The sequence below is a fragment of the Artibeus jamaicensis genome, unplaced genomic scaffold (genome assembly GCF_021234435.1).
Source record: "Artibeus jamaicensis isolate MK-2021 breed Jamaican fruit bat unplaced genomic scaffold, CSHL_Jam_final contig_64, whole genome shotgun sequence".
Classification (NCBI taxonomy): domain Eukaryota; kingdom Metazoa; phylum Chordata; class Mammalia; order Chiroptera; family Phyllostomidae; genus Artibeus; species Artibeus jamaicensis.
This window is the reverse complement of record NW_026521911.1, coordinates 2180156-2199085: the sequence shown is the minus strand read 5'-3', so window position 1 is coordinate 2199085 and position 18930 is coordinate 2180156. Positions and strand designations below refer to the sequence as shown.

Here is an 18930-nt window from a genome sequence, read left to right as displayed (position 1 = left end):
AAAATGTGTTTGAGAGGATAGGAGTTGGTGAAATAATAAGAGTAAGAAATAGAACCCAGGCCAAGAAAGAAAAAAAAAATTCCAAACTCAAATAAGCAATGGCAAGAAGAAGGCAAAATGGAGTAAGATGGGGAGAGTAGCCTCTGAGATTTGAATTTTTTAAAAAAATGAGCAAATAAGAATACAGTTGAAGAAGAACACAGTAACCATAATATCCATGCCAAATAAGCCACAATTTATAAAGGTGGAAAGAAAATAAGAATATTATAAGAAGAAGAAAAAAATATGAGCTGATTAAAAGAAGGGAGCATGCTTTTGAGAGGATGGAGGAGGAGAAATAGTAAGAGTAAGGAACAGGAACAAGGTATAATATAGGGAGAAAAGAAAATTTACAACAAAAATAAGGAAGGGCAGGAAGAAGGCAAAATGGAATAAGGGTATAATGTGAGATTGGAAATAACAATAAAATAATATAAATCTGAATAAAAACGAAAAGACAAAGAATGGTGAATTAGTTATAATACAGTTGAAGCAACAGAGAAATATTAAAAGCCTATATGAATGGAACTAAAAACCCTCACAAATTCTGAAGTAAAACGAAGTGGAATTTATCTCAACAGTTTGGTGTTTGCCTTCTGTCCATCCTCTTTCTGGATCCACCTCTGGCTTTTTATCAGCTCAAGGTCCTGGGCTGGGTTGTCCAACATCTGGCAGCACCGCCTCTATCACTGTCACCTGCCTCTAGAGGGGGTTTCTGTTGAGATTGGGAGGGTGGGACCTCTGGGTCTCCTCTGGGAGGCTCTGTTCAGTCCTCTGGGAAAATTGTGGATGTGTTCCCCCTGCCCCTGCACTACCCATCTTGGTCTTTCTCAGCTTATTTCCATAATACATAGTTTCTGATGAATTAGCTGTCTGTTTCAAGGGAGGGGCCAATCTGTGTAAGAGGGTAGCTCTTTCCTGCTTGGTGCTGCTGGCAGCTCTCTGTGCAAGCTGAGAGTGGGCAAGGCCCTGATTCCTCCTTGCTGCACGATGGCCTCAGTGGAATAGGGCCCTGGGAACCAGTGTATTTTGTCTCCCTTACAGAAGTTCAAAATGGTCCCCTTAACAAATTTCACTTTCTGTCTTTCTCTTGGGGATGTGCACCCTGAAGGGCGTTGTTGGGCCTCTCCTGCCTGTTTTGCAGATCTTCCCTGTTGGTGGTGCTTTCCATCCTGCAGGAGGTGGAGGCTGAGTGCTTCTTTCCCTTCCCAGAGGTTCAGTCTCCGCTGGGGAAGGGAGCTCTGTGTGGCTGTAAATAATCTGAGGTGCTCAACTCCCTCCCATCCAGGTCCCAGCCCACTGCCCTTGCAGTAGATGTAGTCCTGAACTCTCCATTCTGCACAGCCTCTGCCCTGCCAGCTGTGCTGGGCTGCGCCCGAGAAATCCCCTCACTCTGCACCTTCCTGATCTCTCTGTCCAGCTGCATTCAGTGGGAGCAAACCGTGCCCTCAGTCCACTCCCCTTGCTGTCAGGGCAGCTGTGCCCAGCATGCCTTAGCTCTCCTTTTAAAAAGTCTCTCCAGGCACTCCCACTGTAGCACTGGGTCACTGTCCAGCTTTCCGTACACCACACCACCTCTCCAAAAAGCCAAGAGTCTCTCACAGTCATGGCTGGCTGCTGCCTGCCTCCTCTGCCCCATCCGGGTGCAGGTAGGATCCCTTTCTCTCCCTCTGGGACTTTCCTGGTTGTCATTTGCCACTGCAGCTGTGGGTGTGATGCTTGCCTAGCATGTGTGTGGTGGTGGGGGGGGGGGTGGCCATAGGTAGCCTGGACCTCCTCGACTTTGTGTAAAGTCTCTTCTGGCCTGGGTCCCCTCCCGGGGTTCTCTGCCCTGGGAGGGGAGGGAACTCCAAAGCTGCAGTCTCTGACCAGGCTGGCTATGACTGCCGGTGCCACCCACAGGGTATTTCCCCCTCACCCTATAAAATCTCCTTACCGCCTGTTGTGAAGCGTCTTCTGTACTCCTTGGCTTCCAAACTTCATATCAGCTAAGATTCTGTCAAATGTTTGGTTTATTTTTCGGAAGATCAGCCAAGTACCTGAGTCGAGGGGCAGGAGCAAGTGGACTCAGCTTCCACCTACTTGGCCACCATCTCCTCCTCCTGAAGATGATACTTACTGCACACAAACTTCCAAGTTTATTTTTTCGCTTGAGTAAATTTCGTGAGAGGCCTTGGCTGTGGTCTCTTGTTTGTATTAAAATGATCGATGGCAACCCTGGCCGGTATGGCTCAGTGGATTGAATGCTGGCCTTTGAACCCAGGGGTCACCAGTTCGATTCCCAGTCAGGTCACATGACTGGGTTGTGGGCTGGATCCCTAGTTGGGTGTGTGCAAGAAGCAACCACACATTAATGTTTCTCTCCCTCTCTTTCTCCCTCCCTTCCCCTCACTCTAAAAACAAATAAAAATAAAATCTCTTTTAAAAATGATCAATGGCAATCAATCAATGGCAATGGCTGTTAGTAACTGGTGTCTTGTCCTCTGAAGGTGTAAAGGGTGGGTGAGACACTCACTACTTTTCCCTCTGGAAGCCTGTGTGCTCACCGTGAGGCACTCTGGCTTCCCTGGTGAACAGGAGTGTATCCTTTACCAGCTCCTGGACTAGCGTCCTTGGAATGAGAGAGGACCTTTGAGAGCCTAAACTAATTGACTTTACATCAGGACATTGAAGGCCGTAGAGGGGATGTGACTTGGCCCTGTCACACAGTATGCTAGTGACAGTCATCTGGGATAGTGGGATGAGTACTGAACTCAGAGCCAGCCAAAGGCCTGAATTGATTCAGGCAAGTTTTATCACCTCTCTTCTTTCCAGCATCTGCATCTGTATAATAGGAAACGTATCTAGCACAGGGCCAAGTACAAACAAATGGCTTTTTGTTTCGTCCTCTATACCATTTGCTTCTCTGTGAGTGTAAGCTGAAGATTATAGGGAGGAAGCTGATGTTAGGGAGAATGAGCAATTAATAATCAAGGCTGTTTTCTCTGTTTCTCTGTAGGATCCTCCGTCTTCCACAATGAACCCTGTTTATAGCCCCATGCAGCCTGGGGCTCCTTATGGCAACCCTAAAAACATGGCTTACACAGGTGAGTTGTCTGAGAATGGCTCTAATTTTGAGAAAGGGTGGTTAAGGTCATTACCAAATAAGTTGCTGGGTGACTCTTGATAAACTACGCCTATAAAAGCTGTCATAAAGTTTGCAGACTTGTAGGAGGGGGACATGTCTGGGATCCAGTGGAGATGGAACTAACATTTATGGAGCATTATTGAATATTCAACTGGGGGAAGGAAGGGAGGGGACATATGTTTATTGAGTACCTGCCATGGGCCTGGCCCTGTGCTGGGTACTCGAATCTGAAAGCAGTTCTGTGAGGTGCCACTTGGCATTACCATGTCACAGATGAGAAAATCATGGCCACAGTAAGAGGCCACAGCACAAACCAAAAATAGGTATTTGAACCCTGGTCTGCTGTTTGTGAAGGCTGATTTTTTCCCCTGAACTGTGTACCAAACTGTTCTCTACTTCTCTGCCTCTGTGCATGTTGTCCCTCTCTCTGGAATGTCATTGTCCCCTGAGAGCTTCACCTTGTTCTTTAAGAATTCAGCTCAGAGCTCAGATGGCACTTTCCCAGGAAGATCTCTCCCTAACTTGTGCTCAGGCAAGTTTCTTTAACTTTCCAGAGTCTCAGTGTTCTCACTACAAAATAAAGGCAATAGTATTGCTCTATTTCATAGGGCCTGCTATAAGGCTTAAATGAACTAGTGGAAGACACTCAGGATATAATATCTGGTATAAAGCAAGTGCTTAGTAATGGTTCCTATTATTTACAAATAAACAAAATGGGTAGGACGTGTGGTGGTGGAAGTGAATGAGAAAATGGATGTAAGTTGCTAGCTTGGTGCTCAGCATAACTTGAGCCTTCAAAAATATAACAAATTCAGAGGTAAAGGTAACGGTGTGGACAAACACGTGGTGGTAAGGAGGTATGGTCAGGGCACAATCAGTACTTGACATCAGCTGGGGTGAAGATTAGAAGAGGGGAGAAGTAGGAAATGAAGCTCAAAGAGTAGGTTAATTATGGCCTTGGTGGCAGAGATCTCAGGGAACTCCGGAGTTATTCCAAACTTCGTTCTATAGGGGCACTAGAAGGTGCTTCAAAAATTCCTCAAATATATTACTTGATTTAAAAAAAATATTTAGAACTATTTTTATAAAGCACCCCTATATATAAGATGATCAGTGTGTTAAGTTATATGAATACATGTTAATTTTTAAAAACTGCTAACATTTGCAGCTACTTATTTGTAAATTAGGATTTTCTCAATGCTCCTGAATAACATTCAGAAATATATTGAAGGTTGAGCCTGATATGACTATAGCTGTCATCACTTTCAATTTCTTTCTTCTTTAATTTCATCTTTATTGTATTTTTCCATTATCATTTAGTCTGCTTATACAGCCCACCCCCACAGTCACCACACTGTCTTCCACGTTCACGAGTCCTTTTTCTTTTTGCTCAGTCCCTCCACTCCCTAGCTTCCCCCGAACTGTCATCCCGTTCTCCATATATTTGTGTTTATTACAACAGCTTTATTATCACAATTTTGCCTTAGTGGTAAATATTTTTTTAAAACTTCTGTATGTGCATTCTAATAAAATTAACTCCAGCAACCAGGACCCACTGGGCAGAACCCTGTGCCTTTCCAGCTCAGAGAGAGCCTGTTGCCGGGTTCCTTCCCAGCTCAGAGTGTCCCAGCCACCCACGTCCCTTCGCCAGGGAGGACTGAGGTGCTCGGGCAGACAGGGCACAGGGTAATCCCGTGGGCTTCTTGTGGTCCTGACTGCCTTCATTCTTACTGAGTTGCTGAACTTGAGAAGAAAATAGTTATATTTATCTATTCATCTGCACAAAGAAGATTAGGCAGTGTGTTGTATCTGAAAGGAAACAGGCCTTGTCATCGCGTGGCACACAGTATAACTTGGTAAATGGTTTCAGTTCAATGAACAACAACCGGGTTCAAATCCCAGGTCTGTCAGATAATAGGTAAGTGACTGAACAACTTGCTAAACCTCCTTAACATTATTATCTATTTCATAGAATAGTGGTGGGAATAAAATGAGATAATTAGTACTTCTATGGAGGGAGAGGGAAGGATTGCCTTTGTTTCTACTAATCACCAAGAAATATTATCAGCCTGGAACTATGTATTAAGGTAATTTCTCTGCTGGAGATTCTGGGACCACACAGGTAGTATAAACTCCATACAACTGGAATAAATTCAGTCTTCACACAGGTCAAGGTTCAAATTCATAAAGAAACTTGTCTTTTTTATCTAAACTTCCTATTGTCTCTGTACTTTTGAGTCGGTTTACTTTTTTAACTGACAGTATGATTTCCTCTAAGGTCTGGGCTTTACACAGGGGACTTTGAGCTCCAGCTCATGGCTTCTCCAAGGTCCAAAGCCTCATCTCCCAGCCCTGGGACTTAAGGAGCAAGCCGTTCGATTGCCCAGGCCAAAACACCTTCCCAGGGCAGTCCACCGTCAGCTCGCTAGGAGAGTCCCTGAGTTTCAGGTTCCTCTACATTTTTGACCCCTGGAGATTTCTTTTGCTTAAAATCTCAGCTCTGTGTTTTGTTATATAATCTAAAGTATTTGTTAAACTTCATCAAGTTTTTTTAGGTGTTATGTATGAGGCAGATTTTCAGGTTATCTTTTCCTTCACATTGCTGGATGTAGGAGATCCAAGTGGGATAATTTGTAAACAAATGCCAGATACATTAAATGGTTAGTACAGTAATGGTTATATTAAAAAGTTTAATTACTATTTGATAAGCACATACTATGTACTTCATAAATATATACACATACATATACTAATTATAACCTAATTAATCATAAACCCCATAGTACATGTCCTTTACAGTTAAAAAAAACAACAACTGGTAGTTTGCCCTGGCTGGTGTGGCTCAGTGGATTGAGTGTTTCCCTACAAGCCAATGGGTCACCAGTCTGATTGCCAGTCAGGGCACATGCTTGGGCCGCAGGCCAGGCTCCCAGCAGAGGGCATGCGAGGGGCAACCACATGGTGTTTCTCTCCCTGTCTTTCTCCTTCCCTTCCCCTCTGTCTAAAAATAAATAAATCAAATCTTTTTAAAAAATGGTAGTTTGATTCAGGTCATATGACTTAGAACAGTGTATAGTATAGCTTTTTTAAAAAGTATAATTTTACTGATTATGCTATTACGGTTTCCCCAACTCTTTTCCCCTTTGTCCCCTCCACCTGGTCCCCCTGTTTCCTCCAGCGTTAGTTCATGTCCCTGGGTCATGCATGAAAGTCCTTTGGCTTCTCCATTTCTTTTGCTATTCTTAACGTCCCCTTGTCAGTTTTGTATCCACCAATTATGCTTCTTAATCCCTGTACCTTTTCCCCCCTATTCTCCCCCTTCCCCCACCCACTGATAACTCTCCATTTCTTTGATTCTGTTCCTGTTCTAGTTGTTTGTTTAGTTTTTTTGAATTATGGAATTTTCAAATTATATTTTATTTTATTTTTTCTTTTTATTGTTCAAGGACAGTTTTCTGCCTTTCCCCCACCCCAGCACCCCAGCCTTCCCTGTTTAGTTTGCTTTTGTTTTTGTAGATTTAGTTGCTGATAGTTGTGAGTTTGTTGTCATTTTTTATTATCTTTTAAAAAAAATAAGTCCCTTTAACATTTCATATAATAAGGGCTTGGTGATGATGAAATCCTTTAGCTTTACCTTGTCTGGGAAGCACTTTATCTGCCCTTCCATTCTAATGGAATCCGTTCTAAATGTTAGCTTTGCTGGACAGAGTAATCTATGTTCTAGGTTCTTGGTTTTTACCACTTTGAAGACTTCTTGCCCGCAAAGTTTCTTTTGAGAGATCAGCTAATAGTGTCATGGGAACTCCTTTGTAGGTAACTCTCTGCCTTTCTCTTGCTGCTTTTAACATTGTCTTTATCTTTAACCTTTGGCATTTTAATTATGATGTGGTATCTTGGTGTGACCCTCTTTGGGTCTGACTTGTTTGGGACTCCCTGTGCTTCCTGGACTTACTTACTTGTATGTCTTTTCTTTCTCAAATAAGGAAAGTTTTCTTTCATTATTTTTCAAGTAAGTTTTCAGTTTCTTGCTACTCCATCTTCTCCTTCTGTTATCCCTATAATTCAGATGTTGGCATGTTTGGACATGTCCCAGAGTCTTATTGTCTCCTTTTTTTTGTTTGTTTGTTTGTTTATTTTTTAATTTTTATTTATTTGTTTTGAGGGGGGGGAGAAAGAGAGGACAAGAAACATCAGTGTGTGAGAGATACATCAATTGGTTGCCTCTTGCTCGCCCCCAACTGGGGACCTGTGTTGGCAGACCTGTTATGTGGTAAGGGGTGGAGACTTAGGTATTCGCCAGGGCAGGGCAACCCACTTCACCGCTTTGTGGCGCTGTGTGGGGGGAGGGGTCAGAGAGGGAACATACCACTTGCTCAGTTTTCACCCCATTTCCAGTCACTTCCCCCATTTCCTATATGCCACTGGCACCCTTCCAGCTGCTGCCTGGTGCCGAATCCCAGCATGGGTGGCTTTTTGTACATTCTAGGTCCTTTTAAATGGACTCCGCTGAGAGACCAGCAGTTTCTGCCGCCGCCCCAATCCCCACTGGTTTTTACAGCCAGAAGTTATGAAGCTTTATTTCCTGGCACTGGAACCCTGGGTTGTGGGGTCTGGCCTGAAGCTGGGATCACTCACTCTCCAGATGTCCTTTCTGGTTTTTATCTGCCACCCAGGAATGTGGGACCACCTGTTCTGCCAACGGGCACCGCCTTCCTTGCCTCTGCCCTGGCTCCCCAGCTTCACCCCTCCTACCCCTCTGGATGAATATTTCTTCTGTAAATCCTTGGTTGTTGGACTTCCATATAGTTTGATTTGCTGGCAGTTGTGGTTGTTTTTAGTTTCAAAGTTAGTTGTGATCCTTCTTATGGTTATGTGAGGAGGTGAAGCGTGTCTGCTCACACCTCCATCTTAGCCAGACCATAGTGTAATTTTTGAAGTGTCAGGAAAGATTTGAACTTGGGTCTTTATGATTTCAAAGTATGTGCACTTTCTATTATAGCAAGCTGATCTGTCTTAAAATATGTGCTCGTTTCACTGCCCCCAGTGATAAGCCAGGGAAGGGTTATCCTTTCCATTTCTAGGATTAGGGAGCCTCACTTTTGAGGAGCTAGGAGTGTGCTCCTGGCCAGCAGCCGTCTATGGACTCCACAGGCGTGGAGGTAGAGTGCACTGAGATAAGAGCTGTCTCGGAGGGATGCGCCACTGTATTTCAAGAACCTAACACAATAAATAGATGTGCAAATTGCTGTGAAAACATGGTGAGTGTAGGGAAGAGGCCACAACTCTGTCAGAGGTTGGCGTCAGGAAAGGCTTCTGGGGAGTCAGGCATGGAACTAGGTCTTCAAGCGTGAGGCGGAAGCCTTGGTCGCAGGCCTGGGTCTGCTGCTAATAATTGCAAGATGCTGGACAAGTCCTGCCCATCTCTCTTGCCTTCCTTCACTTGGGCTACGAGTTGTTTAACAGTTTCTAGCCCATAACAACATTCTGGACATTAATCTGTAAGTTTTTGTTAGATCTCTTTTGTTATAAAACAACTGGATACCTCATTCCCTTAATCTGTTTCTTTTGCATCTTCTTGAAAACGATTTTCTACCCACCTTCCTGGAATCCCTGGTATTAATGAAGGGTTCAGACATAGGAAAGTGAGGTGAGCCCAGCACCCTCTCCTGCTGTGGCAGTACCTTCTGTCAGCCCCAGGCTTCTTGCCCCAGGTCTCCTCACGTTCTTGAGCAAGATGAGTAGGAAACATGAAAGGCTTTCCACGAGTATCCTAAGAAAAGGCAAGTGTAGCCATGACCAGTGAATGAGTTCCCTTTTCTTCTAAATATGCTTATGTAATTTAATTTAGTTTTCTATTAGTTACTTATGAGTCTTAGTCAATGAAGATATAATTTAGTGGCCCTGAGAGCTGGTATCTTCTTGATAAAGAACTAGAGGACCTTCAGCTATGTTGCATGGATTCTCACTGCAATTATTTCTGTTGCTTAATGTGGTGGGCAGAACCCCCTCCCCTCCTTGACGTCAGAAGACCTGAATTTTGAGTCCTCACTATGCCTCTAATTAAAAACTTGAACAAGTCACTTTGCTTCCAAAGGCCTCAGTTTTCTCCTCTGTAAAATAGGAAAAATAATACCTACCCTATGTATCACTTGCTTGTGAGACTTTAAGGAGATAATTGATCTCTAAGAGCTTTTAAAGTGAGACAGAGCTAGTGAGGGTGGGGCTGGGTCTGTGATTGGACTGTTCCTATCTTGAAGGTCAACTGCTTGGTCAGGCCAAGGCCCAGTGGAAGCCAGGAGGTTGATGAGATGAGCAACTTTACTAGTGCTGAAACTTCTTTCCTGTGTGTTTGAAGGCCTGGCATTTGCTTCCTGGAGTTCCACTTCCCAAGTAATCATAGGATTCGGGGGCAGGAATTGAGGAAGTCCAGAGCTTGGGGAAAAGGATGCCTGGGTAAAGAGGGTACCGTCCTATATCCCATACAATACAGAGTAAATTTGTTTCCCCTGTGGGTGGGTTGTTAAAATAACAGCTATCTATTATTACTGATTATGGTTGCTATCAGTTGAGCATGCGTTGTCAGCCATGCACAGTGTTTTGGAAACTTTCCTACTCAAGTAAATCTGACATGAGAGGAGAATGAGTTCATTCTTGGATTGATGGGGGAATGGCCCAGAACAGGTACTCCAGGGTTAAAATTTATTTGAAATTTGTGGATTATCTTCAAAATTCTATTAATAGCATCCCACGAAAGTGTACCATATTTAATTCAGTGCTTTCATATATCTGTATTATTTGGTATTCTTAGAGGTTCCATTTCCCAGTTTGAGAACTATGTCATTATTATTTTGTTTAATCCTTATTATTTAAGTGTTGATACACATAGACACAAATCAAGGAAAATGGAAAGACTTGTCCTCGGCACAGAGCCAGAAAGTGGTGGAGCCAGAATGAGGCCTAAATTTGGATGTTCTGTGTTCTTACCACTGAGCTACATGTAGTAGTAGGACTATATGTAGTTTTTGCTGCCTTATACTTGTTTATATTTCTGTAATACTCATTGCTCTTTCAGTCACTCACTGTCCTCAGTGCTTAACAAGCGTCTGACACAAAGTAAACCCTTAATGAACATTGATTGGTGAATGAATAAACGACTAAATGATTAGGCCCCTAATACTGAAGCCTTTTTAGAGGCCCATAAACTCTGGCGCGTTGACCACAGAGTTTGGTTCTCTAGTTAGCTTTCACAGTTAGCTTTAAGCCAGTGCTTCCACATGGAAAGTAATGATATGTGTAGAGAACTCAGATTGAGCAGACAAGGCTGCCCAGGAGCTCTATGCTCCACTTTCTTCCCAGACGTCCTGGGAGCGTCAGGAATCAGTGTCTCGATTCCCAGTAACCCACTGACAGCCCCTAAGCTGCCGTGAAGGGTGTCTCAGAACCACCTGGCCTTTGTCCGCCTCCCCATCCCCAGTGTACACTCACACCGCTCTCCTCTCCGTCCCTGTACCACTCACCCCCGATTGTTACTGCCATGAGCACAGTTGCATCGTGGACGCAGCTCGAGAGCTTATTCTTGTACATTTTTTCCCTCTTGGTACCAGTTAAACTGGCAAGTTGTCTGTGCACACTGAGGAAGATTGGTGAACCTCACTGGTGGCTTGTCCTTTCTTCCAAAACATACCACCTGGAGCTTCTAGGAGAATTTCTCTTCTGAAAACCCACGGGCAGTGCCCAGTGTCCTGAAGTATTTGGAATCTGGTCCTTAAAGAGAAACGTGTAGAATTCTACTTGGATTCCACTACTGAATTTGAGGGTGGGGAGCAGGGGGTGTGGAGAGGGTAGGTTGTTTGTTTGTTCTTATTTTTTTATTTTTAAAAAGACCTTATTTATTTTTAGAGGATAGGGAAGGTAGGGAGGAAGAGAGGGAGAGAAACATAGATGTGCGAGAGATACAGTGATCATTTGCCTCTAGCACTCCCCCCACTTGGGAACCTGGCCCACAACCACGGCATGTGCCCTGACTGGGAATCGAACCAGTGACCTTTGGATTTGCAGGCCAGCACTCAATCCACTGAGCCACAACAGCCAAGGCTGTTTGTTTTTAAAAAGCTGTAAGCAAGATAGATATCATGGTATTGTGAATCCCTTCTTAGAGTTGGAGAAACTTTTCCAGCATCTGAAGGTGGCCACTTGTGGGTTTCCAAAGTCTTAGTAACTGATGTATGTTATATAGCAGTGGCTTCTAAGTGTAGCCCTCGGGCCTAGGAATTAGTTAGAAATGCAGATTCTTGGGTGCTACCCCAGACGTACTGAATCAGAAACTCTGGAGGTGGTTCTCAGCGATCTGTGTTTTCACAGGCTCAGATGATTCTGATGCTCATATCTACCACTTAGTACGTGTTCAGTAAACAGTCGTTCTCTCCTCTCCCAATTCCGTGAGTTTGTCTAGGATTCTTGCCTTTATGAATGTCATAATTCCTGTGGGAAATACTCTTTGAGTTCCAAACAGCTTTAGAAACAGAGTTCATGTGTCCGGTAGCACACACATGCCAGGTATAACAGGAGGAGGGTCCCTTCTCAGACAGACTCAGAGGTCTGTGAGCAGGCAGCGCCAAACCCTGGACCTAGGAATAGAAGCTGTAGTTTTCAAGAAGATGGCCAGCAATGCTATCTTTTTCCTTGCACATCTTAGGAAAACTCAATAATTGGCCCCCAAAAGTGTGATTACTAGAAAATTGCTCAGCTGGTAGGGGAGATATTTGAATTTAAGTGTCTAAATCAGATTTTTGCTATTACTGATCTCAGCAAGAAAAGAGGCAGAAAAATCAATAGTCCTTGGTCTTGTTTAAACTACAAAACCACACTGCTTGTTACCTCCAAAGGTCTCTAGCTGCCACCAAGAAACTTGGGCCTTCACTGTCACCACAAATACTGTCATGATTGCAAGTTCATGCTGAGTTCCTTGAACTCTGTCATCTTACGTCTGTGTGGTAGGAGGCTTAGAATCTTTGTGGTACCACGAGATAGGTAGGGGTGAACGGTGAAGGCCTTTCTCCCCTCTTCCCTCCTTAGGGTGGACCCTGAACTGGGAGAACTGACTTCAGAAATGCAGACAGAGGGCTGGGTACAGTATTTAAAAGGGGTGGTCTGTTCCCAAGCAGCTCTGTTCCAATTTAGGATACTGACAGTCCTGAGTTTCCGGAGGAGCTTGGAGTCTCAAGGAGTAATGTTAAGTAATTTATATTATTATAATCATTTTCATCATTCACGTACCCATTTTCTACCAAATCTAGTGCTGTGTGTTTTTCATATAGCTTAATGTTTAGGATTGCCTAGTTTGAATCTTAGCTCCATCACTTAATTACTCTATATCACTTATAAAATGCCTGAATATGCTACTTGAATATTTGACTACTGGTAATTTAAACAAATATGGGGTAATACTCCTGGTTAAGATGGCGGGGTAGCCAGACTTGACTCGCCTCCTTGCACAATGACGTCAAAATTACAACTAAAATATAGGACAGCTCTCACTCAGAACAGTCAGAAATCAAGTTGAATGGAAGTCTGACAACTACAGAATTAAAGAAACCATGCCCACTCAGACTGGTAGAGGGGTGCAGATGCAGAATAGGCTGGTCTCTTACCTACATGTGGTGGATAAAAATTCAGGAGGGTTGTCTCAGGAGTGAGGAATCCCAGTTCCCATCAGATTCCCCATCTCAGGGTTCCAGTACCAGGAAGATAAGTCCCCACAACTTCTGACTGCAAAAACCAGTGGGGGTTGAGTCAGTGAAAAAACTTCTGGAGCACCAAGCAGTTCCTCTTAAAGAATGCACAAACAGACTCACCTACTCAGAGTCACTCCCTCTGGGCTCTAGCACCGGGGTTGCAGCTTGAAGGGCACCAGTGGCATAAAGGGAGGAACTAAATTGTCTGTCATCAAGGTGAGCAGAGGCCATTGTCTCCTTACTCAGTGCTCCCCATCCAGAGCCATGGAGCCAGCAGTCTGGTGCCATTTCTGAGACTCCATCAGCCTAGCTAACAGTTTGACTTGCCCTGGAGATCCCTAGAGACTCTGACCCAACCAACTTACAGACCCACACAAGCTGCTTTCCCATACAAATGGCTGGTCTTGGCTCATACTACACAACTTACTAAATCCTCTCAAAAAAGTAACAGCTGGCCTCAGTGTTGCACTACCAGCAACCAGCATAGGTTCACAGCTTGGCTTCACCTGGGAATCTCTTAAGCCCAGCACAAGTAGCAGCTATCTCAGATTGCTTTGTAGCTCAGGCAGGGTGGCCCAGGGCAAAACAAGGGTGGGGGCAACCCATGACCTGCATCATCCAGGAAACCCCAGGAAATGCATGCCCAGTGAATATCTACAGATCATGTTGGGCACCGCCACCCTGCCCCTGCATACCTGATCCTCCAGGGAGGGCAGAGGTTGGTGGTAAGTGTTCATAGCTCACTGGCCTGGGTAAATCCCTCCCATTCATCTGCCAAAACTAATCAAGACTCACTACAAGAAGAGAGTGTACTCAGCCCACACAAACGGCACACCTCGTGTACCCAGCTTTAGTGATAGGGGAGTCTATGCACTGGACCCTACAGAACGCCTACTACATTAGGCCACACTACCAAGGCACAGAATCAAAGCAGCTTCACTTGGTACATAGAAACAAACACAAAGAGGCTGGCAAGACAAAGAGACAAAGAAACATGGCCCAAATTAAAGAACAGATCAAAACTCCAAAAAAAGAGCTACATGAAATGGAGATAAGCAATCTGTCAGATGCAGAGTTCAAAACACTGGTTATAAGGATACTCAAGAAACTTAGTGAGGATCTCAGCAGCATAAAAAAGATCCAGTCAGAAATGAAAGATACACTAATTGAAATAAAGAACAATTTACAGGACAGCAACAGTAGATTGGATGAAGCTGAGGATCAAATAAATGATTTGGAACATATGGGAGCAACAAACAACCAATCAGAACAAGAAGAAGAAAAAATCCAAAATCATGAGGATAGTGTAAGCAGCCTCTGGGACAACTTCAAGCATTCCAACATTCACATCATACGGGTGTCAGAAAGAGAAGAGAAAAAAATTGGAAATCTGTTGGAAAAAATAATGAAAGAAAAGTTCTCTAATTTAATGAAGGAAATAGATATACAAATCCAGGAAGCACAGAGAGTCCCAAACAAGGTGGATTCAAAGAGACCAGTACTAAGGCACATCATAATTAAAATGCCAAAGGTTTAAGATTAAGGAAGAATCTTAAAAGCAGTCAGAGAAAAGCAGTTAGTTACCTGTAGGGGAGTTTCATAAGACTGACTTCTCAAAAGAAACTTTGCAGGCTAGAAGGAATTGGCAAGAAATATTCCAAGTCACAAAAAGCAGAGACCTACAGCCAAAATTGCTCTATCCAGCAAAGCTATCATTCAGAATCAAAAGGCACATAAAGACTTTCCCAGACAAGAAAAAAACTAAAAGAGTTAGTTCATTATCAGCAAACCATTATTATGTGAAATGTTAAAGGGACTTATTTAAGAAAAAGATCAAAACTATGAACAGTAAAATAGCAAAAATACACATCTATCAACAACTGAATCTGAAAAACAAACTAAGCAAACAACAGAGATAGAATCATGGATATAGAGAGTGTTTCGATGATTGTCAGGTGGGAGGGAGTGTAGGGGAATGGGTGTAGAGGTGAGGGGATTAAGAAGTACAAATAGGTAGTTACAGAATAGCCATAGGAATGTAAAATACAGTAGCCAGGAAACTGAGTAGCCAAAGAACTTATATGCCTGGCCCATGGACATGAATAGTGGTGTGGGCATTGCCTCAGGGAGTCAGGGGTGTTGGGTGAAGGGAGCAAAGGGGGGAAAATCAGGACAACTGTAATTACATAATCAATAAAGTGTAATTTATGAAAAACAAACATGGGTATGTTTTTCTCATGAAGAGCAGTCTGGAGGTCAGCGGCAGGTGGCATTCATTTATTGGTCAGTGATTTCAAGGCTAGTGTCCCCTGATTCTTGACTTTTCTCTCTGGATCTGAGATGACTGCTGTAGCTATAGGCATCATGTCTATGATCAAGGTAGAAAAACTGTGTGTAGGGGAACGTAGTAATGTTCATCTTTTTACTGGGAAAGTAAGGCTTTCCCAAAGTTCCCTCAGGAGACTTCCCTTTATAAGTCATTGGTCAGAATGGGCCACCTGGCCAGTCCTAAGTGCTAGGAAGGCTGGGAGAGTGAGTATTCAGCCTTTTCAGCCTCGGTGGCCAAAGGACAGAGGGGGTTGGGAATGAGGGTGGGGTTAACCAGCCCATGGTCTTTCACAGTGGTTTGGGCAAGTTAATTAGCTCCTCTAGGTGGCTTCCTAATCTACAAAATAAAGAAAATAGTAGGACCTGCCTCATGAAAGAGTTGTAAGGATTCAAAGAGATCCATGTAAAGTGCTTAGCATAATATTTAATACATAATATGTAATATCATTGTTTTTATTATGGCATTATTATCATCTCAACTCCTCAAAGTATTAATAACTGGTATCTCATCTTAGAAGAGGAAGCTGAAGTTTAGTGAATGGAATTAAATAACTTGCTTGAATTCACAGATTTTTGAAATGGCAAAATGAGATTAGAACCTATATCTAAATCTAAAGTCTGTGCTCCTTCTTCCACTCTGGGAGTGGAGTCAGCAGAGAAATGGTGATTAGCTGGTGAGTTTGTCTGGACCAGGCTCATGGCATCAGCCACAGGCTCAGTGATTGGGGACGGAAGGAAACTGAAAAGCGTAGGTTTAGCCAGGGAGAAACTCCCGTCCGGGGCATATGAGGACAAAGAACACCGCAACTAGAGGGCCATCACTGGACTGACACTGGGTCCTCCGAATCAGGGCATAAATGTTTAAAGAAAATGGAAGTACAATGCAATAACAGCTATAAGAAAAGGCAGGTATGAGAATAGCCAGAAGGGACTCCTAATCTAGCCTGGGGAGTGGAAGGTCAAGACTTTTTGGATAAGGAAAATGAAGCGAAAGGCAAGGAAGACAGTTCAAGGATTGAGGACAGCCTGAACAGTGACGCGAAAACGCAGCAGCCCGGTGGGCTATGCTGGGACAGCTGTGTGTTTGGTGTTGGTGAGCGAACAGTGCAGGCCAGGCCTGAAACAGGACATGTAGATAGATCGGAGCCAGACTTGCAGGGTCTTATGCCATGCTAAGAAATTTAAAACTTTATGCTTGGTCATAACCGTTACCTTGTTTGGAGCTTAATCTTTGACCACCAGAGAATTTTAGGCATGATGGATAGATTGTCAGTTTTGAAAGATCCCTCTGGATGTGTGAGGAGGATGTATTGGAGAGAGAGAAAATGGAGGTTAGAGGTTAAGTTAGAAGGCTCTTAAAATAGTTCAGTCAAGAGAAGTGTTTGAGACGGTTTTAGAGAGACCAGTGTCTGGCACACAACAGACATCAAATGTTTGTGGAATATGAGTGATTGAGTTAGAACCTGACATTGGATTTGGGGAGTGAGGGAGAAGGAAGAATCTGGACTGATGCCAGGCTTCCTCTGGCTTTGTGACAGGTTGCATGACAGTGCCTCTCGCTGAGTTCTTGGGAGCACTGAAGCCAGCACGTGTCTCTCGGGTAATTTTCTCCTAACCATTGGGGGAGTCCCCGTTTTTCCTAGTACTCGGGTTTCTAAACTTAATACATGCACATTGGTGATTATAGAGCAAAATAATGCTATTCCCATTTTACAGATGTGGAAACTGAGGTACAGAGAAGTTAAGTAACTTGCCTGGGGTCATCCAGCTACTCAGAGTTAGGAGATAATCTTTCCTCTTCAGCATGTTGCCTCTGTGTAAGAGGCTTGAGCTTCCTATGCTGATTGTAGGCAATAATAAAACAAGCAATAAAGTTGAGAAGATTAGATTGATCTAATTACTCAGCTGTTAAGATGAGGCAGTGAGCCCTGGCTGTGTTGCTCAGTGGTTTGAGCGTGGGCCTGCAAACCAAAGGATTGCGGTTCGATTCCCAGTCAGGGCACATGCCTGAGTTGCAGGCCAGTTCCCAGCAGGGGACTCACGAGAGGCAACCATACATTGATATTTCTCTCCTTCTCTCCTTCCCTTCTAAAGATAAATAAATAAAATATTTTTAAAAAAAAAAGATGAGGCAATGAGTTCATTGAAATTCAACGTGCCTTCTAATTCAGTCAAACAGAGTATACAGTATTAGTTCACAGTGTACAAAAAACTATCAACTCATGCCTTCAGAGTGTTGAGGAAAAAATAAAATAACCTACAGAGTCTACCACCACGTCTTTACCCGTATTCTTTATTAGCTAGATCTGATTTCAGTCTTAACTGTCACATACATAAATGTGAGCAAGTTACTTAACCTCTCTGGGCCTCAGTTTTCTCACCTGTGAAAATATGGGAGATGTTCAGTTAATGGTGTTGGTATGTTTTGCAGACACAGAAGCAGATTCAGAATTTGATAAGGATTGCCAAGGCCTTGCCCAGGTCCCATAGTGTCCTAGTGGCATCTCTAAACAAAAACGGTGTTGAACTGGAAGTACTTTCTGGAAATCTCTGACCAGAGACGTGTTCCCCATTTCAGTTTGAGAACCCGCTCCTGGCGTGCGTGCCATTCCTGCTTCCCTCCCACTTCTTTTTGGGCCTTACCAGGGGCTGACAGAGCTCTCGTCACATCATCCCTTCAAAGTGACGGAGCCCAGAAAGAGTTTTGAGGGCATTCTTACACACAACGAGAAAGTCTGGGTACCGGGATTCTAGTCCTGGTCCTGCCCGAAGGGTGAGCAGCAGTTATTTGGACCCAATGAAAAATCTAATAATAGGAGAGTAATTGAATTTACCTAAGTGTCAGCAATAGCATTTTATAGTTTATTTTGTTTTTTCCGCATTTCCAAAACAGTGTGTTCATTTTAGAAAAGTCAGAAGAGACTGAACATAAGAAAACATCCATAGTCCCCGGAACCAGAGGTGGTCACTGTTAGCATTTTGGTGCACCTCTTCTTCCTCGCTCTTTTTTAATGAACATGTATATACATTATTTTTCAACAAAAATGATATTATGTACCATCTTGTGACATCTTAATATATTTAAGGAATTGAGTTTTGTTGGGTCATTCAGATTTGTTTTAGATAATGCCCTTTTACATTGCTTTGACTTTCACTGTTAATCAGTCACACAAAGCAAAAATAATATACCGAAAACACATAGGAAATAAAAATGCAAAAATATGGGGACACTTTTATGTACAAATTTTTAAAAGGGGCAAGAATGTTTTAAAATGCAGAAAAGATTGTAAAAACACATGTACACACAACAGAACACAATTTTGAACCCGTATTCAAAGCATAGTGACTGATTCAGGGTTTCCACAAAAAGCCGTGCTTCCTAGGAGCTTGCTCTTGCCCAGCGTGTGCTTGGCCACATGGCTGTAGGCCTACTCACCTGGAGCCATGCCGTGTAAGGGAGAGGAAAAGGTGGGAGGTAAAGGGCGTGACTGAGGATCTAGAAGTTTTTCATTAAATGCCTCAGAATCCATGGGCAAACAGCCATTTCCAAAATGGAACTTTTAATGAAAAGGGTAAGGGTGGGAAACTAACATTTATTAAAGTCGTTACCACTCTGTGCCAAGTACTTATGCTATGTATTTTGCATGCTATTTAAAAAATTTTTTTAGCCTGCATATAGGATATCCCTGTGTTCTTGAGGTT

General features: G+C 43.3%; 1 protein-coding gene across 7 annotated transcripts in view; it reads left to right on the top strand.

Moving 5' to 3' along the window:
* Positions 1–18930, top strand: part of FAM168A (family with sequence similarity 168 member A) — a 187759-nt gene that overhangs the window by 126771 nt on the left and 42058 nt on the right. For all 7 annotated transcript variants that reach the window (XM_053670796.1, XM_053670795.1, XM_053670797.1 and 4 more), the window contains one exon: positions 3038–3125. In XM_053670796.1, coding sequence (XP_053526771.1) covers positions 3056–3125 — 70 coding nt within the window. In that variant the 5' untranslated portion in view covers positions 3038–3055. Of the gene's footprint in view, positions 1–3037; positions 3126–18930 lie in introns of those variants that run through there.